This window comes from Notechis scutatus, chromosome Z (genome assembly GCF_049901735.1).
Source record: "Notechis scutatus isolate UNSWTSFEM ecotype Mainland chromosome Z, rNotScu1.2, whole genome shotgun sequence".
Lineage (NCBI taxonomy): Eukaryota > Metazoa > Chordata > Lepidosauria > Squamata > Elapidae > Notechis > Notechis scutatus.
Window position 1 is genome coordinate 118490358 of NC_142025.1, and position 27872 is coordinate 118518229.

Genomic DNA, 27872 nt, shown 5'->3' on the forward strand with positions numbered 1-27872 from the left:
AAGCACGACTAGAACCCACCATCACCTAGTGATTGACCCAAAGTCGAACAGGTGGTTTCATGACTATGTCAGGACTAGAACTCACCAACTCCTAGTGATTGACCCAAACTCACCTACCTGACTTTCATGCCTAAGACAAGACTAGATCTCATACTCTCCATATCCAAAATTAAGGCCACAATACTACTACTAGTAAAAGTTTTTTTTTTTAAATCACCCAGCCCCTTAGTAATTCCAATGGGATTTATTTAAACTAGGATAATGCAAGTTGCTAGCCCTCAATTTAAAGTTACCGTAACTTCCTCAACCAGCACTTTCCAAATGTCCGGGGACATCGAGACCCAGTGATCCCAGCCAGCTTGGAGTGGGCCCAGCCCATCTGCATTGCACCAAAGTCATCATCCTCTTTTAACGACCTCATAATCCCATGTGGGGTAGAGTCTGGGTAACTGAATGGAGCTGAGTGGTTACTGGCCGGGTGCCCTTCCTGTAGCCAGTGCTGAGTTTTATTCAGCAGATACATTCTCAGTGTGTCCAGAGAAATATCTGCCTCTGCCTAGGATCGAACTCACAGCCTCCTGATTGTGAGGCGAGAGCTCCCCCTCTAGGCCACCGCACCACTCTTGCATTGCACCAGTGGCATGCGGTAATGCAACCTTTCCCCCCTCCCAGAGCATGAGTCATTCGTTCAGCCTGAGCGGAGACAAGCCACGAAACAGCAAGGATATCGCCCGCATCACGTTCGATGTTTACAAGCTGAACCCACGGGACCTTTTTGGCAGCCTAAACATCTCGGCCACCTTCTATGGGCTCTACTCGATGAGTTGCGACTTCAAATGCCTGGGACCCAAGAAGGTTTTGCGGTGAGCTTGGTTCCTTGCCCTCCCGGGGAGAAAATGCATAGGGAGGTTTGGAGATGGCCCAAGAGCTTTCCAGGGAACAGCTTCCGCCAATTCACATAAAAGGTTGGAAAAATCTTTGTGTGGAAATGTGAGAGAAGATAAACTCGGTGTTAAAGAGAAACACTTCAGTTATTATAGTGATAAACCACTCAATCTCCAGTCAATGCTTCCACTCATTTGAGGTGGTCCTCACGTTACGACCACAATTGAGCCCAAACTTTGTTAAGTGAGTTTTGCCCCATTTTGTGACTTTTCTTGCCACGTTTGTGAAGTGAAACACTGCGCGTTACTAAGTTAGTAACACGGTTGCTAAGTGAATCTGGCTTCCCTGTGGACTTTGCTGGTCAGGAGGTCCCAAAAGGGGATCACGTGACCCTGGGACACTGCAGCCGTTGTAAGTATGAGTCAGTTGCCAAGTAGATGGATCACATGACCCTGGTCCTGCAACGGTCATTGGAAAAACGGCCATACGTCACTTTTTTCAGTGCTGTTGTAACTTTGAACAGTCACTAAATGAAGGGTTAATGTGTTTGTTTTTATTTATTTGACTTTTAGCCTACCTTATCATTTATGAATAATTTAAGACTGTAAACATTCCCGATATTCCTCCTTCCTATTTTCCCCACAACAACCCTGTGAGGTGGGTTGGGCTGCGAAAGAGGGGCTGGCCCAATCACCCAGCCAGCTTTCATGCCTAAGGTGGGACTAGAACTCACTGTCTCCCGGTGATTGGCCCAGTCACCCAGCCAGCTTTCATGCCTAAGGTGGGACTAGAACTCACTGTCTCCTGGTGATTGGTCCAAAGTCACCCAGCCAGCTTCCATATCTAAGGTGGGACTAGAACTCACAATGTCCTGGTGATTGGCCCAGTCACCTAACCGGCTTTCATGTCTTAAGGCTGTCCCACTTAGCAACAGAAACCTGGGGCTCCATCGTGGTCATAAATCAAGGGCCAACTGTACCAGCTGTTTGTGAATTCTTTTGACGGAAATCCTCTTTTTCTTTCTTTCCCCCAGGGAGATCCTGCGGGTGGCATCCGCCATCATGCACGGGGTTGGGCACATTCTTTTGGGGGCATCCAACTACATCCGCCGGCTCCTGGACACGGGGGACAACTGGGGCCCCCAAGTCCAGATAACCAACTATCGATATTGAGGCCTCCTTCCATGCAAAATGCCAGAGATCCTTCTAGCTTCAAACTGATCTCAAGGGAACCCACTTGATTCGGGAGTCAAGATTTAAAGGACGTTTAAACCAAGGATAGACATTCTTATCTGCAGCTTTCTGTCCCTTTTCATAGTTTCCAGGCTGGCCAACAGGGTGCAGAATACGAGCGCTTCAGAATCTCCTCAGAAAAGATGCCTTTTCATCCCTGGCAGTACAGTCACGATAAACCACCTTTGTGACAAGGGAGGAACCAGGCTTGACAAAGCCGGCCTACTGACCCATATCCAGCAGTGTGGGGCTCTAATCGGCATGCTGAAAACATAAATCTTTTGCTTGCAAAGGTTGGGCCGTAGATCCTCCAGCTCAGCTACCACTCTACCTGCATTTAACTGGGAAAGCAGGAGGTACAGGTGTCCCTCGACTTACGACCATTCGCTTAGTGTCCAATTAATACGTCTACAATTAGTTCAATGAACAAGTCAAAACTCACAACTTTTCATTTAGTGTCAAGCTACAACGGCACTGGGGGAAATCTGACTTTTTTTAAAAAAATTTATTGGTTTTTAAAAACAAACATAAACAAACAAAACATAAAAACATCAAGCTATCTCCCATGTGTACATACAGTGTGCCGGTTGGTTTACAAATTGTTTTGTGCTTCCATTTCATAGTCTTCAATTACAATTACATTACATATAATCTCATATTGTCAATCAAAAATTAAATACCTTAGTATCATTATTAATCAATCATTTGACTATACTTTTATTCATTCATGTTTTACAAGATAACCATAATTTACTTAGTTTATTTTATAACAGTTCATATTATCATCCCAAATCTATCCTAAAATCATTTTGTAGTTATAATAAAGAAGTACATCTTTATATATTTATTATTTTCTAAAAATCTACATATTTCATTACTGTACTTTGTTGTCTAGCCATTGATAGAAAAGACCCCAAATTTTATAAAATTGTTTATCCTCCTGTTCTCCAATTTCAAATGTCAATCTACTCATTTCAGCACATTCCAATATTTTCTTAATGATTTCCTCCTGTGATGGTATTTTCTCATTTTTCCAGTTTTTAGCAAATACAATCCTAGCCGCTGTTAATACATTTACAATCAGGTATTTCAAGTCTTTACTATATATTTCAGGTAAAATTCCCAATAAAAATATCTCTGGTTTCAAGTCTATATGTTTTTTTTTGTCATTTTTTCCAACCACATGCGAATTTTAGTCCAATATTTTTTAGCGTCCTCACAAGTCCACCACATATGGTAATATGAGCCAGGTATCTGATGACATTTCCAGCATTTTTCAGATTTGTTCTTGAACATTCTTGCTATTCTTGTCGGGGGGAAATGCCACCTGTAAAACATCTTATACAAATTTTCTTTATATGCTGTTGACATTGTCATTTTATAATTTTGAGACCACAATTTTTGCTATTTCTCTAAATCGATCCCATATCCAAAATTCTTCCCCCAAGCAATCAGTTTCTTTAACTTGTTCTTCTTCTAGTTTAATTTCTAATAGATATCCATACAATTTTTAATCACCTTTTCATCAGTACCTGTCAAAATCTTATCTAGGTCAGTCAGTTTATCATAGAAACCTTCTGTTTTAGAATCTTTATCATACCTTGAGTGTATTTGCGCATATGAAAACCAATTCATCTTTATACCTTGTTCCTCTAGTTTTTTCATAGATTTAAGTTCACCCTTTTCATTCAGTATTTCACCATATCTAACTGTTTGTTCCTTTTTGTATATTATAGGATAAGAAAATGCTTCAATAGTCAATAACCAGACTGGAATTTTCAAATAACATTGTCTTTTAATCTTCTCCCAGTTTAACCACAGAGACTCCCGTATATAATGTCTTCTAAAATACCCCTGTGTTTTAGTTCCTTTATACCATAAAAAAGCATGCCACCCCAACAACAAATCATGTCCTTCTCATGTCAACAATCTAGCGTTTCTTAGTGTTATCCATTCCTTAACCCACATCAGATTTGTAGCTTGGTAGTACAATTCCCAATTAGGCAAACCAAATCCTCCTCTAATTCTAGCATCTTGCAAAAGTTTTAACTTTATTCTCGCTTTCTTATCTTGCCATATATATTTCAACACAATTTTATTTAAATCTTCAAAGTAGTCTTTTCCAAGCCTAATTGGAATTGTTTGAAACAAATATAAAATTCTGGGTAATATATTCATCTTGATTGTTGAGATTCTCCCTATTAGTGAGAGTTGTAAGTTTTCCCATTTCGCCAAATCTAGCGCTATCTGCTGTTTAAGTTTAATATAATTATTCTCTTTTAATGTACTACATCTTGCTGTCAAATATATCCCCAAGTACTTGATCTTATTCGTGACTTGAATTTTCAATAGGTCTGCCAGTTCTTCCTTTTGTCTTAATAGCATATTCTTTGTCAAAATCTTTGTCTTATCTTTATTTATTTTCAAACCAGCCACCTTTCCATATGTCTCTATCTTTTCTATCAATTTTGATGCTGTTTCTAAAGGGTCTTCTCAAATGAAAACCAGATCATCCGCAAATGCTTGCAGCTTAAATTCTTCCTTTTTGATTTTCATTCCTTTTATATTCTTTTCATCTCTAATATTTCTGTTTAGTACTTCCAAAGTTAACACAAACAACAAAGGTGATAGTGGGCACCCTTGTCTTGTTCCTTTTCTTATATTAATAGAGTCTTGTCAGCTCTCCCTCTATCATTACCTTTGCCGTTTGCTTATAGTATATAGCTTCTATTGCTTGAATAAATTTTCTAGCAAAACCCATCTGTTCCAACAGTAATAACATGAATTACTCTCATATTGTCTTTAATTTGTCTCTTTGGCAGAAATCCATTTTGATAAGGATGGATAAAATTATTTAAATATTTTAAAGTCTTTCTGCCAATATTGAAACAAAGATTTTGTAATCTGCATTTAGTAGAGAAATGGGTCTATAGTTCTTAATTTGTAATGGGTCGGCCTCCTCTTTAGGAATAAGTGTAATATAAGCTTCTGACCATGATTTAGGTATCCTCTTCTTTAACATAACTTCATTCATAACTTCTAGCAATGGAAGATTCAACAATTCTTGTAATGTTTTATAAAATTCTGCCGGAAGTCCATCTGGGCCTGGTGCCTTCCCATTATTTTGCTTCTTGAGTGCTTCAGTTAACTCCATCATCGTTATGTTGCTTTCTAACATTTTTTCAGTCTCTTTAGGTATCTGAGGTAAATTAGCATTCTGTAAGTACTGCTTGACTCTTTCTTCATCAATATTCTCTTGCATATATAATTTCCCATAGAAGTCTCGAATGATTTCCTTCTTCTCTTTGCTACCATGGCAAACTTGGCCTTGGTCATCTATTGCAATATTTTCCTTGATTCTTTCTCCTTTCTCAATTTGTATGCTAACCATCTACCTGGTTTGTTTGCGTCTTCAAAGTAGTTCTGTTTAGCACCTCTAATTTTCTGTGCTAATTCTTCTTTTTCTATTTGACCCATTTTGTGTTTAATTATATCCATTTTTAGCTTGATGTCCTTTTTCTGTGGCATTTTCTGTAACTCTTTTTCGAGTCTTTTATGCTCATCTTCTAGGACCTTAGCGGCTTGCCTTTTCATAGTATTCCTTTTCCTTGTATAGTCTATTATCAAGCCTCTAACATATACCTTCATTGTATCCCATACATTCTGAATTGATGTGTCCTTTTTTTTTTCTCTAAAGAAAAAGGCCAATTCTTTCTCCATCCACTGTGTGAAGTCTTTTTCCTTTAAAATAGTATTATTTAACGTCCATCTAGATCTTTTTTGTCCTTTCCATTTAATTGTCATTGGATTGTGATCTGCCCAAGTACTTGTTTCAATATTTATTTCTTGAATGTTAGATATTAATTCTGTTGACATCCATATCATATCTATTCTGGACCATGATAAGTGTCTATTTGAATAGAAGGTGTATTGTTTAGTTTTAGCATTTCTTTCTCTCCATGTATCTTTTAAGTTTATTTCATCTACCATTTTAAAAAAAGATTTAGGGAGAGTCTTTCTGTTTTGCTTTGTTGTTTTCTGTGCTGTATAGTCCAATTTGTTGTCTACAATTCCATTAAAATCTCCCATCATAACTATATTAGCATAGTCCAGTTCAATTATTTTCATATTTAGTTTTTTGTAGAATTCTTCTTGTTTGTCATTCGGAGCATATATTGCAATCAGGAGTGTTTTCATATTATTGTCCATTATTTCCACCATTAGTATTCTTCCATCATCATCAATATAGATCAATTTTGCTGGGGTGGTCTCTTTAATATATAAAACCACTCCTCTTTTCTTACATTGGGTCAAAGAAGTAAATATTTTCCCTAATTTTGGCTGTACCAACAATTGTTCATATTGTTTTTTAATATGTACTTATTGTAGACAGATTATATCAAATTTTAATTTCTCCATTTTATGAAAGGTTTTCCTTCTTTTAACGGCTGGATTAAGTCCATTTATATTAGTTGTAATCATTTTTTTCTCTTCCATGGTTATATTTTACAGTTAGGTTTAGCAGCTCTCCAAGAGGACTGCCAAATGGCGACTGAAAAAGAAGGCGCAGTAGGTGGAAAGGTGGAAGCCAAAGAACAACGAAAAAATCTGACTTATGACCAGGTCTTGTATTTATGACCGTTGCGGCATTCCCCACAGTCACGAAATCAAAATCCAGGCCCTTGTACAACTAGTAGTCCTCAACTTACGACCACAATTGAGCCCAAAATGTATGTTGCTAAGGGAGTTTTGCCTCGTTTTACGACTTCCCTTTGTCACATTTGTGAAAAGAATGGCCAGTTGTGAAATTGGTCGTTAAGTGAATCAGGTTTTCCCCGTTGACTTTGCCAGTCAGAAGGCTGCAAAAGGAGATCACAGGTCACTGCGACCGTCGTAAATATAAATCAGCTGTCAAGCATCCGAATGTAAATCACAGGACCATCAGGATGCTACAATGGTCTTAAGTGTGAAAAATGGTCACTTTTTTTTTTAGTGCTGTTGTTAACGTCGAATGGACACTAGGCAAAGTCAAGGATAAGTCAAGGACTATCTGCATTTATGATGGTTGCAGTGTTCCGGAGATCACGTGATCACCAGCTGCAACCTTCCAACAATGGGGAAACTGGATTCGCTTAATGACCACATGCTTCATTCAACAGCAGTGATTCCCTTAACAACCAGAGGCCTCCCAAAATAAAAGGCGGTAAAATCAGTCACGACTCATTTAATGACCGCCTTCTTAGCAAGAGAAATTTCAGCCCACAAATTACGGTTGTAAATCGAGGACTACCTGTTTTACAAGCCCCCCCCACACACACACACAAACAGTGCCCCTTATTCCTGCTGGCCAATCTTTGGTTCGCTGATAATGGCTTCTACTCCAACTTCCTGCTTAAGACTTGCGGACTTTGACTCCCAGAATTCCCCAGTGAGAATTCTTCAGTCGAGCAGCCATGCCTGCCGGCTGAGGAATTCTGGGAGTTGAAGTCCGCAAGTCTTCAAGTTGCCAAGTTACGAGATCTCCTGATTTAAACCAAGGGTATCAAAACTCAATTTCACTGAGGGCCGCATCAGGGCAGTGGTTGACCCGGGGGAGGGGCAACTGGGTGGGCGTGGCCAACTGGGTGAGCGTGGCTAGTTGGAGACCACTTCCCCAAACTGCTGGCATGTTTCCTCTTCCCATTGGGTAGACCCAGATGGCCCCGTGGGCAGGATCTCACCACATCACGGGCCAGATCGGGCCCACAGGCCATGAGTTTGACACCCTTGATTTAAACCATCATTTCAAGGTTACAGGAAGCTGTGAGCAAATGCAGATTGTCCAGCCAATCTGTCTGTCCTAAAATCAAAACATGACAGCCACTCGCAAAGAATTAACTGCCTTTAATATCTGCAAAAATATAAATAAATATCCATTTGAGAATAGTCATGTAAGGCAGTGCCCAGAGCAATTTTAAAACGTGCCATCTCTCTTTCTTTCCTTCCTTCCTTCTCTTTTTCCTTTCATTTCTCCCTCCCTTTCTCCCTTATCCTTCGCTGTCTTTCTTTTCCTTCCTTCATTTTCCCTCCCCTCCACTCCTTCCTTCCTCTCTCTTCTTCTTCCTTCCCTTCCTTTCTTCCTTTGCTCATTTCTCTTCTTTCCTTCCTTTCCTATCTCCCTCCTTTTTCCTTCCTTTCTTCCTTCTTTCCTTCCTTCCTTCCTCTTTCTTTCTCCTTTCTTTCTTTTTCTTTTGGACTACAGTTCCCATCACAAGCTATCCGAGAGCGGTAGGAACGATTCCTATCCTATCCACATTCCTGAGGGTGAAGGAGAGAAGCTTTTCTGGGCAGATTCGGGCAGGGAGGGGTGTAACACAAAGCCCACTTAAGGAGCTAGTCCTCTTGATCCCATCGGTCAGCCAAAAAATAAATTTAAAAACCCCATCTTTGTCCAACCAACCCCAGGTCAATCCTCCAAGATCTCAGCAAAGAGAGCCCTCCGCTTCTTCTCCGCTTGCTGGTGGCTATCCCAATCCCGGCGGCGTTTGAGGAAATGGGTCAAGGCGAAGTTGCGGACGAGGTGGTGGCCGAAGGGGTCGTGTCGTAGCTGGGGCTCGTGCTCCGCTGGGGGAGAGAGGGAGAAGAGGGGGCTAAATTTGAGGAATGGCTGCAGGGCACAAATTAAAGTCTCTGTGAAACTGGAGAGGCTGCGTTCACACATGTCTTATGTCCAGTTACGTCTTAGGAGGCCAAATTATGACTGCCGGGTTAAGAGTTGAGATGCTTTGTATGTTTTTGTTCTGACCTGGCCTTCCCCAAAAAGCATTAAGCAGATTCTTTTTTTCTCCCAGCAAAACCTTTTTACTAAATGAAAGTGAATTTCTTGCATTCACATTCAGCCAAGGGGAGGAGCACAGACCTTATCTAGCCTGGAGAGCTACCACGTAACTATTTCCAAACGCAGTGCTGACAAGGAAGGGCTCAGCACGGAGTCTCTGAGACGCACAGATAGATCTTCCCACTGCTGCGACCAATTGTTTCCTACAAAAGCCCCCTCCCCTTTTGCTCCTCTTTTAATCCCTATGGGAGGGACCATTCACCGTCCACCTGTGGCTTTACTCCAGAGTTGACTCTTGTTCCTTAGCTGTTCCCTTCTTCTGGCAGTTCTATGCATGTGCACACTGGGAACAGGCTCCAGCTGTTCTTCTTCCCCACTGATCTCTGATTCTGAAGGCAGCTGATAACTGTCAGGCGGCCCTGGCCCCATCTCTGCCTCTGATGCAGAGCCCCCGTCTTCCTCAACCTCCAGGACTGGCCCAAGGTCCTCCCCAAACTCCTCACTATCTGACTCTGCTGCCAGCTCTGCTAGCTGCCAGCGGACCACAACAGTTTTTTAATTTGGTGTTTCTCAGCCTTGGGCCCTTTAAGAAGTCTGACCGGGTCCCTTTAAGCTATGCTGGCCAGGGAATTCTGGGAGTTGAAGTTCAAAACATCTTACAGAGCCCAAAGTTTAGAAACATTGGTGTCAACCCTGAAGCTGTGAAGCCACTTTGACTGCTTCAGTGTTGCCACACTGGAGCTGAGGGATGTGTGGGGGGGAGGGAGGGAATTTGAGATAGCTGGGATTTTGTAGCCAAAACAAAATACTTTCTCTTGGTAACCAAGGACATTCTCACATCTGGCCGGAGGAAGACGGAGTGAGGTCACTAGGCAACCAGACAGAATCGTGATTGGTCCATGTGACTGACTGTTTTGACAAAGTGAAAAAACTTTTACTTTTAATTAGGTGAAAACCGCGGGAACCTTCAGAGTCGGTTTTCACCAGATCTGTGCCAATATATCCAATACAGCAATTCTTTGAGGAATCTACCTGCCTCAGAGTTTTGCTTTCTATGAATCTATTACTTGGAACTCTGGAAGTGGGGGACTCCGAATTTTGGCCTGGCAGGTTAGGAGTTGGGCTGTTTTCGACGCTTTTTTAATTTGGTATTTCTCAACCTTGGGGCCTTTAAGAAGGTCTGTCTGGGGCAAGAAAGGAAAGGAAAGGGAGGGAAAGGAAGGGAAGGGAAGGGAAGGAAGGAAAGGAAAGGAGGGAAAGGAAAGGAAAGGAAAGGAAAAGAAAGGAAAGGAAAGGAAAGGAAAGGAAAGGAAAGGAAAGGAAAGGAAAGGAAAGGAAGCGAAGGGAAGGGAAGGGAAAGGAAAGGAAAGGAAAGGAAAGGAAAGGAAAGGAAAGGAAAGGAAAGGAAGGGAAGGAAAGGAAAGGAAAAGGAAAGGAGGGAAAGGAAAGGAAAGGAAAGGAAAGGAAAGGAAAGGGAGGGAAAGGAAAGGAAAGGAAAGGAGGGAAAGGAAAGGAAAGGAAAGGAGGGAAAGGAAAGGAAAGGAAAGGAAAGGAAAGGAAAGGAAAGGAGGGAAAGGAAAGGAAAGGAGGGAAAGGAAAGGAAAGGAAAGGAAAGGAGGGAAAGGAAAGGAAAGGAAAGGAAAGGAAAGGAAAGGAGGGAATAGAAGGGAAGGGGAAAGGAAGAAAGTGAAAGGATGGGCAAGGTGGGAAGGAGGAAAGGAAGGAGGAAGGGAGAAACAAAGGAAGAGAAAAGGAAGGAATAAAGGAAGGAAGGAAGGAAGGAAGGAAGGGGAGGAGAGGGAAAAGCAGGCACAGAGGCCCCTTACCCAGCTCCTGAGCCAGCTCCCGTCTGGCTGGCAGGCTGGCTCTGCTCCAGATGGCATCCAGCACCCGGCTCCCATGCTTGGAGCAGGCGAGAGGCAGGAAGTGGCCCTGAGAATCCAAAGAAAGAGGAAGAAGAGATGGAACAGTGGTTAAGTCCAGGACTTGCTGTAAATAACGGCCGCAGCGATGCCCAGAATTGTGCCAACTGCAGAAATGAAATGTCTACTTTTGCATACAGATGTTGACACGTTATTGGCCAAGAACCCGAACAATTTGCAGATGCTAGAAAAATTTTGCAATACAACCAGGTGTGCCGCCGATCTAAAAAATAACACGTCATAGATTGTGGGTTTTTTCACAACAACAAAAGGGTTGAAAAATGGCAAATTGCTAGTAAGCCTCAATTTACAACCCTTCATTTCGCTTGAAGTTCTCAACATATGGCAATTTTAAGTAAGACCCATAGAATTCAATTCCCAGAATTCCCTTGCTGGCAGGGGAATTCTGGAAGTTGGAAGTCTACATGTCTTAAAAGTTACTAAGCTTGAGCAAAATTGGGTCTATATTGTTTAAGGGGAACATAAAAATAAACACAGCCATAATTGTTATCGTCACAGCCGCCATCTTGATTTGTCTGCGTGCGACATGACATCCCTGCACGGTTGACCCCCACGCAACAAAAACACACACGACTGGCCCTTAAAACAAGTTCAACCAGCATCCTCCAAAACCCGGAGCGGAATCCCACGGGGGATTTACCTTGAGCTGGCGCAACACTTTCCGCCTGGGCTTTTCAGAGACGGAAGAGCTGGCCATGAGGGCATCGAAGACGTGGCTCCCGGAGGGGTCGCAAGCCAACGTTACCAGATCCGCGGGCGGCATGGCAGCCAAGCTGCCCAGCACGAGGGAAGGGTCTGCGAAGTGCAGGAGATGCTGCAGCATCAGGGAGCCGTGGTAGGAGACGGCGCTCAGGGCCGGCGGCGTCGCACCTTCCTGGAGGAAAAGAGAATCCGACGGTGTGGTGGAATGAGGTCTGGATTCCCAGGAGGGAGGGGCCGCATTCCGGAGGACTGAGAGACAGCTAAGTTTAGATAGTTTGATTAGAAGGAAGAGAGCTGAGACAGCTCCTCCTCAGCAATTCACAGAACAGATCTTTTAACGACCAAACACAGGAATATAAAGTCCTCGACTTACGGACATTTGTTTAGCAACTAGAGTTACGACACCGGATAAAAGTGACTTATGACAGAAAAATTTGATCGATTCGGGGACCTGATCAGCATGAACGCCAAGTAAAGGACTCACAACGCACAGTAATACAGATCGTCCTTGACTTACAACACTGTTATGACTGTTCAATGACACTGGAAAAAGTGACTTATGACTGTTTTTCGCACTTATGACCGTTGCAGCCTTGCCAATCATGTGATTTCTTGGCCACTGACTCCTATCTATGATGGCTGTTGTGTCCCAGGGTCAGGCGATCCCCTTCTGACAAGCCATCAATTGGGGGGAGAGCCGGATTCGCTTAACAACCGTGTGACTGACTTAACAGCAGCAATCCACTTAACCACGGCGGCAAGCAAGGTCGTAAAACGGGGCAAAGCTCGCTTAACAGCTCTCTCTCTCTCTCACTTAGCAAAAGAAGTTGTGGTCGTAAGGTTGAGAACTACCTCCAGTTGTCACACCTACCTGCTCCTTCTCCTCCCCGAAGTAGACCTCGTACGCCAGGACGGAGGCGAGCAGGGGGGCGCAGGCCAACTGGCGGGTGGGGGGCTCCCAACAGTGGAAGGCCTGTGAGGAGGGGAAAAAAAAACCCCACCCAGCTCAACAATTTGACAGAGAAGACAGAACGTAAAACTGATCAGGAAACCAAGCAGGGTTCGGTTACCTCCAAGAGAAGCTGCAACACCTCCTGCTGGTGGGCGCCACGGTTCCGGCAGGCGCCTAGGAGCGCCGTGATAATGCCGAGATGCTCCAGCGCCAGGATTTCTTCCAAGCCAGGGCTCAGCTCCTGAAAAAGCTGCCCCAGCTAGGGACAAGGTATAAATGAGACGATCCTCCTAGGTCAAGAGAAGGGCCTCGTTTCCCCTCTTCTAGGTCGGCGTGGATCAGTTTGACTGATCTGCAACGGATCGCTAGCAGTCGAGAGACCGTTGCTGAATCATATATTTATGTTTATTCTGAGTTTATTATTTTTATAAGTAACTCAGAGTGGCAAACGTATGTCACATTCCTCCCTCCTCCTGTTACCCCCACAATAACAACCCTTTGAGGTGGGTTGGGCTGAGACAGACCGGCCCAAAGTCACCCAGCCGTCTTTTATGCTAAGGTGGGACTAGAACTCACAGTCTCCTAGTGATTGACGAGTCACTTACCTAGCCTTCATGACTAGGATGGGACTAGAACTCACCATCTCCTGATGATTGGCCCAGTAACCTAACCAGCTTTCATGCCTGAGACAGAACTAGAACTCACCATCTCCTGGTGATTGGCCTATTATCACCCAGCTAGTTTCCGCGACTAGGGTGGGACTAGAACTTACCGTCTCCTGGTGATTGGCCCAAAGTCGCCCAGCTGGCTTCCATGACTAGGGTGGGACTAGAACTCCCTATCTCCTGGTGATTGGCCCAATCACCCAACTGGCTTTCATGCCTAAGCAGAACTAGAATTCACCGTCTCCTAGTGATTGGCCCAGTGCATTGGCCTATAATCACCCAGCTAGTTTGCATGACTAGGGTGGGACTAGAACTCCCCATCTCCTGGTCCTTGGCCCAAAGTCAGCCAGCCAGCTTACATACCTAAGGTGAACTACAATTCACCATCTCCTGGTTTCTAGCCTGCTGCCTTACCAGCCCCTGATCCTGCCCCTTCAAAGCCTTAACCAGGTCAGACCCTGCTTAGCTTTTCAAGATCCACCCAAAATCGGCGACATCCCAGGGCCACCGCAAAGCGCCCACACACTTACCAGTTTACGTGAGGCAGCCTGGATGAGCCGTTGCAAAGTGAAGTTGGCCACTTTGTGAGCTGACAAGACGCGGAGCTGCCCCTTCACGTGAGCCTTGTAGAACGAGCGCAGTGCCTTCACCTCCGACACTTCCAGGACTTTGTCCAGAACTCGGCTGCAGGTCGCGTCCTTCAGAAACACCAGGAGGTTGCTGAGCAGGGAGAAACAAGCAACAGGGGGCAGGAATGCACCTCTGTTTTCTGTTTTAAACAAATTTTATTAAGTGTGTGTGTGTGTGTGTGTGTGTGTAAAAGACCACTCATGCATCATCACAAAATCTCCAGAACTGTAATATCCAGAACTGATACAAACTTGAAATTGGGCACGTATGTTCCTCTTGGCTTCTAGGGGCTCACTAAGAAATGGTTTTTTTGAAGTGACCATCAGAGCATTTAGAATATTTCCTATATTGTTATTACTATTAACACGCTCTGATGCTAAGGAGTTCCACTCCCCTTCCCCACCTGAAAAGAAATCTGTTCCAAATGCAAAACACAAGCAGAGGAGAGGAGTTTCAGTTTCACAGCACCAAGCAGCATTAGTCCAGAACAGTTGAGCTAAGCCACACCCAGGCTCCTTGCTGTCTCCTTCTTGCTCACACAGCAAATACTCTTTCAGTTTCCAAACATCCCTCAACTCTCTCACACACTAACAGGATGCTAGCCAGATGAATACCAAGGGATGCTGTTAGGCAGAGGCAGAATTTTTTTCCCTTATTTTCCTCCCTAAAAACTAAGCCCAACCTCATAGCGAAGCACAAGTATCGAGCTAGTATTAAAAAATTGGACACGGTGCAACTTTTCTGGTATTATCTTTGCCATACATACCATAACATAGAACAAATAACCTTCTTATCATATATTGCTAAATTTATACTATTAAACATCTCCTGTATATTCACTTGTATTTACAACACAAAACCTTGTGGTTTGCTATTTGTATACCATCATTTTATCTGCTATACTCTCCTATAATTTACATCCGATATCAATTCTACAATTCATCAATATTTTCTGTTCCGACTCCTTTTCCCCAGATCCAGCCATTGGTCCATTTTATTCCAAACTTCATAATATTTTCTCTCTCCTTTAGTTTTAACCATCAATCTGTCCATCTCTGCACAGACCACAGATCAATTTTCTTTATTGTCTCTCTTTCAGGGGGGATATAACTATTTTTTCCAATTTGGGGGCATAAACCAATCTTGCAGCCATTGTGACATACAATATTAGATATATCAACCCTTTACCATCTCTCTCTTTTATAATTCCTAATAATAGGAATAATTCTGGTTTGAATCCTAAATTTAAGACAAGCGTTTCTTCCAACCATGTCTTTTTATCTGTCGCCTAAATTCCTTTGCTTTTGTGCATGACCACCACATATGATAATACATGCCTGGTACAGGAATGCACCTCCGTTGTTGTCATGTACAACCACATGGATTGGAAATCTCCAAAATCAATTAGGGGAGAGGGGGGAGATTAAGCAAATTGCCGCTGTTGTTAAGTGAATCATGAGGTCATTAAGCGAATCGGGCTTCCCAAATTGACTCTGCTAGTCAGAAGCCGGCTGGGAAGGTCTCAAAATGGCGACCACGTGACCCTGGGATCCTGCCATCGTCATAAATGCGTGCCGGTTGCCAAGTTCCTAAACTTTGACCACGTTACTGTGCGGACGCTACAATGGTCGCAAGTGCGAGGACTGGTTGTTAAGTCGTTTTTTTTTCAAGACCGTCGTGCCTTCGAACGGTTGCTAATTGAATGGGTTGTAAGTCAAAGATTTTAATGCTAATTTGTGTCGAGAATGTGGGTCTCTTTAATACAATATTTCTTATACGGGTAGTCCTCGAGTTACAGCCACAACTGAGCCCAAAACTTATGTTACTAAGTGAAACATTTGTTAGGTGAGTTTTGTTTTATTTTACGACCTTTCTTGCCACAGTTGTTAAGCAAATCACTGCAGCCGTTCAGTAACACGGTTGTGAAGTGAATCTGGCTTCCCCACTGATTTTGCTTGTCAGGTCACAAAAAGGGACTACATAACCCCTGGGCACTGCAACCGTCATAAATACGAGTCAGTTGCCAAGAATTCTGATCATGGGACCATGGGGATGCTGCAACAGTCATTAAGTGTGAACAACAGTCCCAAGTCACTTTTTTCAGAGCCGTTGTAACTTTGAACGGTCACTAAATGAACTCTTATAAATCAAGGGCCGCTTGTATTTCTCCACTTTAGACAGATGGACTTCAACTCCCAGAATTCCCCTTGCAAACTTTTACAGTGACTCCTCCCACCAATTCCCCCCCCCAAACCATCCAACCAATCCAACTGCCTACCTTTGCTGAGCAGCCGGGTTACAGCTGCTTAGGTAGCCAATCACAGACCGGCAGAGCTCAGCACATTCTTCAGGCAGTTTTCTGTGGAGGATCTCCAGCGCCACCTGCAGGCAGAGGCTGAAATATTTGTTGGTGATGAAATCTAGAGGGAAAACAGGTTTTTCTTTAATAAGGATGTTGGTTAAAGGATATTGGTTAAAATCAGGCCAGAAGGGGTATATAAAAGTAGAATACATAAATGTATCATCATCATCATATTTTAACGACCCCATAATCCCTTGCAGGGTGGAGTCTGGGAGAATGGAATTAGTAGTGTTTTTTAATGGCCAGATGCCCTTCCTGTCACCAATGCGGAGTTTTTTTCAGCAGATATATTCTCAGTGTGCCCAGAGAAATATCTGCCTCTACCTAGGATCAAACTCACAGCCTCTATGTATGACCTTCCCTAAATGTATCTCAAGCTCACCCTTTCCCATTCACAGGCATGCAGGTCATCCTCACTTAATGACCATTCGCTTAATGACTTTTTGAAGTTACAACAGGCCCCAAGAAAAGTAAATACCTCACATTTATACTGCCCTCCTGTGGTTATGTGATCACAATAACTGACCGCATAAAAGGTACTTACAACCCATCCTCAGTTATGACTATCCCCCATGGTCATGTGATCACATTTCAGGCGCGCAACCAGCTCATATTTACAACAGGCTGCAAAGTCCTTGAGTCATGTGACCACAATTTACAACATATTTTCCCAGCGTGCAGCAAAAAAACCACCCATTTTTTGAAGGTATTCTTTTAAAGACCACTTGATTCACTTAACGACTGCCATGAGTCATTTGGCCGACATAAAAATGGCTGTAAAATCAAGTCAGCTCACACGGAGACACACTTAACAACTTCCAATTACTTATCACAGAAATTCCATGTTCGCTTGTTGTCATTAAGTGAGGTATTCTCCAGAGAGCTGTGCAAGACTGCCGTTTCCCCACCTGCCCAGCAGATGGCAGCATCTCACCTGCAATTTGTTCCTGGAAGCAGCCTTTGAATTCCCGCAGGAGGGAAAGGAAACTGGCAGGGACCTCGAACACGGCTGGTCCTTCATTCCCCACCTTCGAACTCTTGGCCTGGGGACGAAGAGGCCCTAAAATGGTGGAAAGGGGGAAGGGGTGAATTAGAAGCCCTGATTTTCCTGCAAGGAAAAGATTAATGCATCACCGCTTGGTGTAAACACCCGGCAAAATACGGCATTAACCAGAGTGGCCAACAACTTTGGCAATTTTAAGACTTGCGGACCTCAACTCCCCCAACATGGCTGGCTGGGGAATTCTGGGAGTTGAAGTCCACAGGTTGAGGACATCATACGATGAGCTGAGGGCTTTGTTTCTTATTTGTAAATATAATGGTGGGATACAAATAAATAAAATAAATAATAGAATAAAATAAAAATGTAAAAAAATTAATAAAATAAAATATAAAAAATAAATAAAAATAAAATACAATAGAATAATGTAACATAAAATAATAAATAATAAAATAAATAAAAGTATTAAAATAGAATAGCTTTGTCACTTTGCACACTAATTGGCATACATTAAAAATGAAATTTCATTGCATTTCAGCTCTTAAAGGGTCAATTTTGCACTACATAAACAAAATAAAATAAAATAAAAATAAAATAAAAATAATAAAATATATAATAAAGTAAAACAAAATAAAAACAAAAATAAAACAAATATAAAATAAAATATATAATAACTATGTGGGGTACAGTGGGCTGAGCTGCAGGAGCTGACCCGGACTTACCACGGGAAGCTTCCAGGACTTTGTGGGGGGGCGGGTGTTAACTCCTCATTCTCACATTGTTCCCACATTGGATCTCAACATGCAGGAAACTCTTGAGATGCCGGATAGCAGCCAACAGCTTCCACCCACCCCTCTCCATCCATCCCAGGATGGGGGACACATTCACTATCCACGACTCACCTGAGCCCGGGAGCCCCCGTCCCCCGTCTGACCCGACACGGGCCCCTCCCAGCACCTGCAGAAGAGTCCGCACCACAAAGCTGGCGTGGGCGTCCAATGCGAACGTCGCCAGCTCCTCCCGGAGGCTCTTCCCCACATCCAGGAGGAGCTCCTCCAGCGCCTGGGCCTCCTCGCCTCCTTCCAAGATCAGCAGCAGGGTCCTCCACAGGGCCCCTTCCAAGACATGGGCCCCGCAGGGGTGGCAGGCGACCGGGCACAGTGAGGGGAGTAGGGCCCGGAGTAGAGGCTCCAAGCGGGCCCCCGAGGCAGACGGCAGCAGCGCCTGGAGGAGCAGTGACCCCGAGGGATCCAGGGCCAGCGGTAACGCCACCCCCATGGCCTCCGTCAGGACGTTGCTCACAAACAGACCTGGGGGGCAAAATAAACAACCTTTAGAGGGAGTCCTCGACTTACAACCGCAATGGGGAGCAGAATTTCCATTCCTAGGCAATTGTGAGTCGGTCGCCATTTTGCAACCTTTTCGAATGGTTTAAGCGAATCATTGCTGTCATGAAGTAAATCACATGGTTGTTAAGCAAATCTGGCTTCCCCCATTGATTTCACTTATCAAAAACCATCTGGAAAGATCACAAATGGTGACCACGAGATGCTGGAGCCATTGTCCAGACAGGATAGCCCTCGACTTGCAAGTTCATTTAATGACCGTTCAAAGTTAAAACGGTGCTGTAAAATGTGACTTACAACCGTTTTTCAGTTATAACCTTTGGCAGCCACCTCATGATCATATAATCACTCTTGGCAAACTGATTCGCATTTACGACAGTTGCAGTGCCCCAGGACATTACGCGATCCCCTTTTGCGACCTTCCGACACGCAAAGTCCATGGGGAAGCCGGCTTCACTTAACCACCGTGTGACTATCTTATCAACTGCAGTTTTTCACTTAACAACGGTGGCAGGAAAGGTCGCAAAAGGGAACAAAGCTCACTTAACAAACATCTCCCTTAATAGAAATCTGGGGCTCAAATGCCGGTTACCAAGCTCCCAAATTTCAAGGTGACGGCACACAATCGTCGTGTGAAGAGCAGCTGAAAATCGCCTTTTCAGTGCTTCGAAAGGTCACTAAACAAACCATTGTAAGTCAAGGACCACCTGTACCATTTGGTTAAGTGTTTCTCAAACCTTGGCGAGTCGAAGATGGGCAAACTTCAACTCCCATAATTCCCATCTTCCCAAATTTCTGAATGTCAACGGATCAGGCCATGACCTGGTACTCCTCAACTTAAAAGCGATCACTTACCGACCGTTTGAATTATGACAGACTTCCCTGAAGGTACTTACAACCTAGATTTGAAGGACCAATGGCTGTTCTCTGAGGTCACATGACAATCACCGCCATTTGCGCATAAGGAGTGATGTGACCTTATTTTACAGCCAATTTGCCAACCGGCTTATGGCAAGAGCGGCTCATAGTGACACCACGGATTCACTTAACGACTCCTCCAAATAAGGACATAAAATTTGAGTCGGTCACATGAATGATCCCAGTTACAAACTTCATGAGTTGCAACGATGATGGTCAGGCTCCACCACGATCGTAACTCAAGGATTTTTTCGACAAGCTTTCAAAGTACTTGGTATCTGCCCTAAGTCCATCTTTGAACAGATCTTACTTTTTTCCTCATCGGAGGCAAAGCCAGACTTGAAGGTATCGTGAGCCTGGTGGAAATAGTCCGCCACCGCCGGCTCCAATTTGAGAGTGCTTCCTCCTTTGATCTCCTCGGGGTCTCCCTTCCTGAGCTTAGAAGCAGGTGAGCCACGTCGTCTCTTCTGCTCTTTGCTGCTTTTCGCTGCTTTCTGGCGGTGGGCAGGGGGTCCCATCCTTCTGGACAGCTCTACCAGCCGGCCTTCGAAGGGGAAATCGAGGAAATTAGCAGCAAGGAAAAGAGTCACCTTGGACGGCGAGACAGGCAGCATATAAATTCAATAAATAAATAAAACATGTACATTGAATAAAAAATAAATTTAATAAATGAAAATAAACATAAATGTAATAAAAATCTCCTTTCTCTTTTTCTTTCTCTCTGTCTCTTTTTGCCTTTCTCTTTTTCTTTGTCTCTTTTTCTTTGTCTTTTTCTTTGTCTCTGTTTCTTTTTCTTTATCTCTCTCACTTTCTCTCTCTTTCTTTTTCTTTGTCTCTCTTTTTCTTTTTATCTCTCTTTCTGTTTTTATCTCTTTTTCTTTGTCCCTTTCTTTTTGTCACTCTTTCTCTCTCTTTTTCTTTGTCTCTCTCTCTCAGCCTAACCTACCTCACAGGGTAGTTGTTGTAGGGAAAACAGTTGGGTTTTTTTAAGCATATGAGATAACAAACATGGACTTACAATGTATATTAACATTTCACCTAAATTAATAAAACCGTAAAATAGGAAATAAACAATACACATAAAATATTAACATATAAATTTATATATAAAATATGAATATGTTATACAAGGACATATATATACACACACATGTACACAAACACACTCATATGCCTATATATGCACATATATATGCATATACATAGTATGCATGTGTATATATATGTGTGTGTGTGTGTGTGTCTATATATAACATGTGTGTGTGTGTGTGTGTGTGTGTGTGTGTGTGTGTATTCTATTTATAATGCACGATTTCACTATAATAATAGATAGAATACAATTATTTTGAAATCCCCTTCAAAGCCAACAACCAAAGTTTCAAAATCAGTTTAGGCTGAATTTCACAGTCCAAGGTCCAAGGTCATAAAATACCCAAAACACTCGTGCTTTTTCATCCACCGCCAGATCTCCTGGCCGCTTCACCGGTTGCATTTCTGCCTGCAGCCAACTTATCCGGAAGCGCAGGAAAGAGGGGGGGGAGGGTAAAGTCACCGGGAAGGCTGGGAAACTCCAATAAAAGCTGCAAAAAAAAAAAAATCAGAATATTTTTGCAAGACTTACAGGAAACGCCCGGCTCAAAGTTTGCTCTGGCTGCCGCTGCTCCTAATGGATTGCAACAGGATCCCGCATCCCCCACACTCGTTGCAACCATTTGCAAACCTGGGCAGCACGCGGGATGCCCGGGCTTCTCCGCGCGTGCGCGGGACTCTCGCAGGCCACGCCTCCGCCCCGCCCCCCCGGAACTCTAGGCAGGAGCTTCGCCACGCTGCCTCCCAACATGCCCCGCGCGAGGGAACGATCTGCGCTGGCCGCTCCTCCCAGAAAACATTGCTCTCGTGACGTCATCCTATTTTTCGTTCATTGGCTCGTTCGCTCATTGCGTCACCCATTCATTCATTTTTTTGGTGAGGTCTGCGTGGTTTCTGGATGAGCGAATGAAGACGAGAGGGAGGGAAATTTATTTTAATTCTCTTGAAAGTGCTAGCGATTCACGTTATGGGAGAGGATTGCCCTTGCCAGAGAATGGGAGTATCATACCCATCCTCCCCAGCCAAAGGACAAAAATAGGAATAGGAATAAAATAGGGTAGGGCAGGATAGGACAGAATTCAGAATTCAGGGTAGCATAGAATAGAATTCGAATAGAATATAGAATAGAATAGAATTCATAATTAGAATAGAAGATAGAATAAAAAATAAGAATAGAATAGAGTAGAATAGATTAGGATAGAATAGAAATTAGGATAGGATAGAAAAATTATGTATTGGCCAAATGTGATTGGACACACAAGAAATTTGTCCTGTCAGTCAATTGCAAAAGGCAGCTTCACTCAGAACAGCTGACATCCTGCACATATTACCTATAACCCCAATACAATGATTTATTAAATGTATTTTTATTACAATTCTTTAGTTATTACATTGATTTACTGCATTTATTAAGTTATGTATTCAATTGATTGACCACATATTTATTTCATTTAATACATATATTTAATTTGCTTGTTAATTAAATTTATATACTGCCCGTCTAACTCTGCAAAGCTGTTCTGAAAACCTTGGACTTTTGGCTGAAAATGGAGGGGGCGGGATGAAATGGCGATTTCCAGATATGTCAATTCAAAGGTCTGAATGCAGGATAGAAGGGAACTAAGCAATACAATCTCAAAAATTGTGAAATTATCTTATACAATACTTCACAATATTATTTTTGTGTCAATCAAATTCCATATGTTATTGTTTTTCCTACAATAGCATGTTAGTATTCTTTATTTATTACCTTTAGCAATTATATATCTTAACTTAAATAATACACATTTCTATAAAATATATTCTCCTACTTTTTTCTTTTTAACCATTATCTATTACTCGCATTAAAGCTTTAGTTTTTTGTTTCTTAGCTTGTCTCCCATATTCCTCTCCTACATTTCCATCTCTAGCTACCACTTCTTGACCTTTCCTCTTAAACATTTCTTCCTTCTCTATTATATTCCATTGTCTCTTCATATAGTTCCTTACTATTTTTCTTTCACCCTTTCTTCTAATTCCCTTTTCCACATCACTGATTCCAGGAAAAACAAAATCTTCAATAAAAAAAATTGTAAGCCGCCCAAAATTGCTGGAGAGGGAGAAGAGTGCCATGTGAATTTGCTAAATTAAATTAAAATCATTATACAGTATCAAGAATAAGCAACCTGCAGGAAGATGCAAAATGGCAGCCTGTGCAGGTCTGTGAACTTGGCTCCTTGGGTGAAGTTGGGCCAAGACATGTTGACACCTGAGAAAATCCCGTTTCCTGGCAATTCAAAGACAATAATGGCTTAAATATTTTTTCTCTCTCCACCTATCTCTGCCTCCTGAATGATGGGGAAGGCCCTGCAAACACTCCTATTTCAACAGAATTCAAGCTTCCTCCTTCAAAACCTCATATTGATTCATGAGAGCCACACAGGGCAGGGCAGCCGCACAAGGGCAGAGCCTCCAGATTTGAATATTTTCCGTCACGGTGGTGAGGAATACAGCTAATCCTTGACTTACAGTGACAAGCGAACCCAACATGTCTGTTGCTACGCGAGTTAAGTGAGTTTGCTCTATTTTACAGCCTTTCTTGCAACCGTTAAAGAGAATCCCTGCTGTTCTTAAGTGAGTAACACTGTTGTTAAGTGAATCCGGCTTCCCCGTTCACTTTCTCAAAAGAGAAATCACGTGATACTGCGACCATCATAAATACGAGTCAGTCGCCTAAGTGTCTGCATGTCGACCCCGTGGCGATGGGGATACGGCAACAGTGGTGTGGGAAAAAAAGGTCATAATAAGTCCCTTTGTTCAGTGCCGTTGTTACTTTGAACAGTCACTAAATGAAATGTTGTAAGTCAAGGAGTTGTGGTACAGTATTGGGAAACTAGAAAGAGCAATTTAAGGGTACAGAAAATCAGTGTCTTCGGATGCAGCAATCAAATTCCCATCAGTGTCCAAAAAAATAATAATAATCAGGATCACAGCTACAATTACAGGTAGTCCTCGGCTTACAACCACAATCAAACCCAAAATTTCCATCACTAACCGAGACGGTTGTTAAGCGGGTTTGTCCTGTTTTGTGACCTTTCTGGCAAACAGTGAAGTGAAACCCTGCTGTTGTTAAATGAGTAACGTGGTTGCTAAGTGAATCCAGCTACCCCATTGCTTGTCCGAAGGTCGCAAAAGGAGATCACATGACCCCGGGACACTGCAACTGTCATAAGTACAAGTCAGTTTCCATAGCATCCCAATTTTGATCATGGGGATGCTGGAACAGTTTTATTATAAGTCACTTTTTTCAGTGCCATCGTAACATCGAATGGTCACTAAACGAGAAACTAAACATCGTATTTATTATGATCATTGCAGCATCCCCAGGGTCACATGATCAAAATTCAGACACTTGCCAATGGACTCATATTTATGAAGGTCGCAGTGTCCTGGGGTCACGTGATCCACTTTTGCGATCTTCTGACAAGCAAGAGACAAGACAGCCACTTCTCTGAAATGGTGTAGGGCTCTGATGGCGAACCTATGGCACACGTGGCACAGGTGGCACGCAGAGTCATTTGTACGGGCACGTAAGCCCCAGGCAAACTTAACTCACTGAACATGCGCGTGCCTCCGGGCTGATTTTCGGCCCATTTGCGGCCTTTTTGGCCTGCCAGAGGCTTGAGGAAAGCCTCTGCAGCCTTTGCAGGCCGAAAAATAGGCCTGTTTTGTCACAGGCCTATTTTTCGGCCTGCAAAGGCTGTAGAGGCTTCCCTCAAGCCTCTGGCAGGCGAAAGGCCTCAAATGGGCCGAAAATCAGCCCGGAGGCAAGTGCAGGTAAGGGGGTGGCAGGGGGGTCATACACACATGTGCAGGGGACATGGGGGGCACGCGCATTGCTTTCTGGATGCTGGCACGTGAACGAGCGCATGCAATTTTTGGCACAAGAGCCCGAAAAGGTTAGCCATCACTGGTGTAGGGTCTCCTGCTTAAGCAGAGGGCTGGACTAGAAGACCTCGAAGGTCCCTTCCAGTTCTATTCTGATTGAAAAGTCAATGGCAAAGCCAGATTCACTTAACAACCTTTGTTACTCCCTTAACAACTACAGTGATTTGCTTAACAACTGTGCCAAGGAAGGTCAAAAATTGGGCAAAATTCCCTTGTCTCACTTAGCAACTCATGGTCATGAGTCAAGGGTCATCTATATAATGTACATTATAAGTTATTATACCATCTAAATGAGTGTTTCTATATTAATTAAACAGCTTTTTTGCACGCTTTGAGACCACCAAGAATCTGGACGTACTGCCTCATGTGGACCACGACGCTGCACCTCTCTCTTCAGGTGCATGAGGTGAGAAAAACACTGAGCGCAGTAAACAAACAGAGCTAGGTGAGGATGCTCTTTGTGGACTACAGCTCTTCATTTAACACTATCATCCCAGATATGCTAGTAACCAAACTGTATAATCTGCAGGTCCCCACCCCCACGTGCTCCTGGATTAAGAACTTTTTGACAAACAGACCACAGTCTGTTAGTCTTGGCCCCCACCTTTCTTCCACTATTACACTCAGTACTGGTTCCCCCAGGGTTGTGTCTTGAGCCCCCTGCTATATGCCTTGTACACCTTTGACTGCTCACCAAGCCACGCAACAAACGCCATCATAAAGTTTGTGGACGACACGACCGTGATTGGTCTCATCTCCGGAGAGGATGAGACGGCATATAGGGCAGAAGTAGAGAACCTGTCCATCTGGTGTTCACAGAACAATCTGTCACTGAATGTCCATAAAACCAAAGAACTGATTATGAACTTCAGGAAACATGGACAGGACCACGCCCCACGCATCATCAACGGGGAACGAGTGCAAACTATCCCTACGATCAGATTCCTTGGCATCCATATTTCAGCTGATATCTCCTGGTCCCCTAACACCAAGGCCATAGTGAATAAGGCTCAGCAGCGGCTGCACTTCCTGTGGGTTCTCAGGAAGAACAATCTGGAAAAGAAGCTGTTGCTGGCTTTCTATAAAGCCTCTGTAGAGAGCACTCTGACGTACTGTCTGGGTGTGTGGTATGCAGGCTCCAAGGTTGAGGACAGGAAAACGGTACAGAGGGTGATAAACACAGCTCAAAAGATCATTGGTTGCCCTCTGCCCTCCCTGGAAGACTTAGCCAGGTCCCACTGCCAAAGCAGAATCAAGGCCATTATAGAAGACCCCTCACACCCTGGCAATTATCTTTTTGACCTGCTGCCATCTGGACGGCGGTTTAGGTCAGTAAAATCCCACACCACTAGACTAACAAATAGTTTCTTTCCCTGGGCCATCCGAACCGCAAATAAACACGAAGTCACTACCTCATTAAGATATGGAAAGATGTGAAATCTCAATACCCCATTCAGATGTATAATAACCTATTACAGTACAATCCGTCTATTGTGTCTTATACTCTGCTAAGCGTTACAGTCAGTGTTGGATGTATATTTTGTGTATATTCATAGATATTGTACTCTCAAATTGCAAATGGAGACGCGGGTACTTATTTTTCTTATCTTCATTTTTAAGTGTTCTGGTTTTATTGTATTGCAAACAGTTGCTGGGGTGCATCCACAGTTTCGTTGTACTTGTACGATGACAATAAAGTTCTTCTTCTAATGCTGGAATTAAATATAAGTCCTCCCAATCTAAATATTTTCCTGAAAACTTCCCAACTAGGTGTGCTGCATTTCTTCTTCCAAAATAGACAGTTAATAGCCTGCATAAATCAAGGGCTGCACAAATGTGAATTTATAATATCAGGCTGCCAAATACTCCTTCGGTCCCTGCACCCAGACAGGCGTTTCCAAACTACAGGAATATACCATCAATCAACCCCATCACCTCCATTCCTTCCCTGTTCCTTCTGGCTTACATATTGCACCCTATTTTCCCGACTGTGGGAAATCCAGCTTGGCTCGACTCGGCGATGACTGCATTGCCCACACACCCCTAATTTTCATCTCAGTTTGTCACTGAAGGGACACGATCATAGGAGAAGTAGCTGAACTTGGCGTTTTGCTTCCGTGAGAATTGGTTGCTTCTGCTAAGAATGGAATTAATCTTATTCAGGAAACAAAATATAGACATTGTATGTCTTCAAGAGACACATAATACATAAAAAAGAGCAAATTGTTAGAATCAGCAAAATTGGGAGATTTATATGTATCTTTAGCTCAAAAAGGGGGGGGGGAATAGCAATATATATTAGAAAACATGATCAAACCAAGTTTATGCAGACAAGGAGGACAGAATTTTAATGTTAGAAGTATATGTAAAAAAATTTAAAAAATGTTGTTAACTGTCATATATGCACCAAATGAGAAACAGGAAAAATTCTATAAAAAATTATATTAAAACATTAATAGAACTGGAATATGATAATATATGTTTGGTAAGTGACTTTAATGTAATAGTGAATCAAGAAAAAGACTATAAGAGTATGGATAATTTTAAAAAAAGGAAAACATTACCAAAAATATTCTATCAAATGACAAATGAATTAGGATTAAAATTAGGTAAAAAATAAGAAATTGTATAAATACATATCTATATTCATATCTGTCTATATTTATTTATATATTAAGTTGAAATTATATAATGAAATTAATGTGTATATAAAAAGATGATAAGGAAATGTAAAAAAAATGTCTTGATGTTGATATAATGATGTATAAAGTTTTTTTTATTTTTTTAAAAAAATCAGGAAACTCGGTTTCATTGAGGGCCGCATCGGGGTTGTAAATTACAGATTAACAGAATTGGAAGAAAATCTGCCAAATGGGGCAAAACTCACTTCACAAACATCCCACTTAACAACTGAAATGTAGGGCTCCAATGCGGTCGTAAGTGGAGGACTACCTATCACTGATTGTCGTTGTAAGAATGGGGGGAATGCCAGATTCACTTCAACAACAGGGCCAGCGCCAAGGGTGGGATTCTACCAGTTCGCACCTATTCGCTAGAACCGGTTGTTAACATTCTAAGCAGTTCAGAGACCTGGTTGTTAGAAGAAATTACGGGCCTAATCCTGTAAGGAAGGCAGGAAGGAAACATTCTGGTGTTGCTTACAGAAACTGCCTCTCCGTTAACCCTTATTACATTCTTGGCATGACTAGATTCCTGTCTCTGGAACTTCTCTGGAGTTTTTCCCCCTTCTTTGCTGGTACTTTACTTGTGTGGAGTGACCATTCAAAGTTACAATGGCACTTAAAAATTGACATGACCATTTTTCACGCTTACGACTATTGCAGCATTCCCACAGTCATGAGAGGCCAGGCAAGGAGATGCGTGCCTCAACGTGAGTGATATTG

The 27872-nt window shown here is 42.9% G+C and overlaps 2 protein-coding genes across 2 annotated transcripts in view; one reads left to right on the plus strand and one right to left on the minus strand.

Annotated features, from left to right (window-relative positions):
• The window catches only part of CIDEB (cell death inducing DFFA like effector b), a 12387-nt gene extending 8497 nt beyond the window's left edge, over positions 1-3890 (plus strand). The window contains exons 4-5 of the mRNA XM_026689297.2: positions 673-863; positions 1919-3890. Of these exons, the coding sequence (XP_026545082.1) occupies positions 673-863; positions 1919-2057 (330 nt within the window). The 3' untranslated portion in view covers positions 2058-3890. The remainder of the gene's footprint in view (positions 1-672; positions 864-1918) is intronic.
• A 4090-nt stretch (positions 3891-7980) lies between these two features.
• On the minus strand, positions 7981-21243 carry NOP9 (NOP9 nucleolar protein). Its single transcript, XM_026689295.2, has 11 exons — positions 21074-21243; positions 19763-19996; positions 18091-18498; positions 17123-17248; positions 16105-16246; positions 13727-13916; positions 12650-12790; positions 12451-12552; positions 11518-11751; positions 10761-10866; positions 7981-8720 (listed from the first exon to the last, which is right to left on the minus strand). Exons 1-11 carry the CDS (start codon positions 21162-21164, stop codon positions 8563-8565), a joined length of 1932 nt encoding a protein of 643 aa, XP_026545080.1. The 5' UTR covers positions 21165-21243; the 3' UTR covers positions 7981-8562.
• Between the last annotated feature and the right edge of the window lie 6629 nt (positions 21244-27872).

What these genes read in the sequence shown, in the direction of transcription:
- NOP9 (XM_026689295.2), bottom strand. Translation starts at nt 21,164, where the DNA reads ATGGTTGCAACGAGTGTGGGGGATGCGGGATCCTGTTGCAATCCATTA. An exon ending in CTTCCAGGAACAAATTGCAG is followed by an intron (nt 16,247 to 17,122) that starts GTGAGATGCTGC and finishes TTTTCCCTCTAG; the next exon opens with ATTTCATCACCAACAAATAT. An exon ending in AAGTGTTGCGCCAGCTCAAG is followed by an intron (nt 10,867 to 11,517) that starts GTAAATCCCCCG and finishes TTGGATTCTCAG; the next exon opens with GGCCACTTCCTGCCTCTCGC.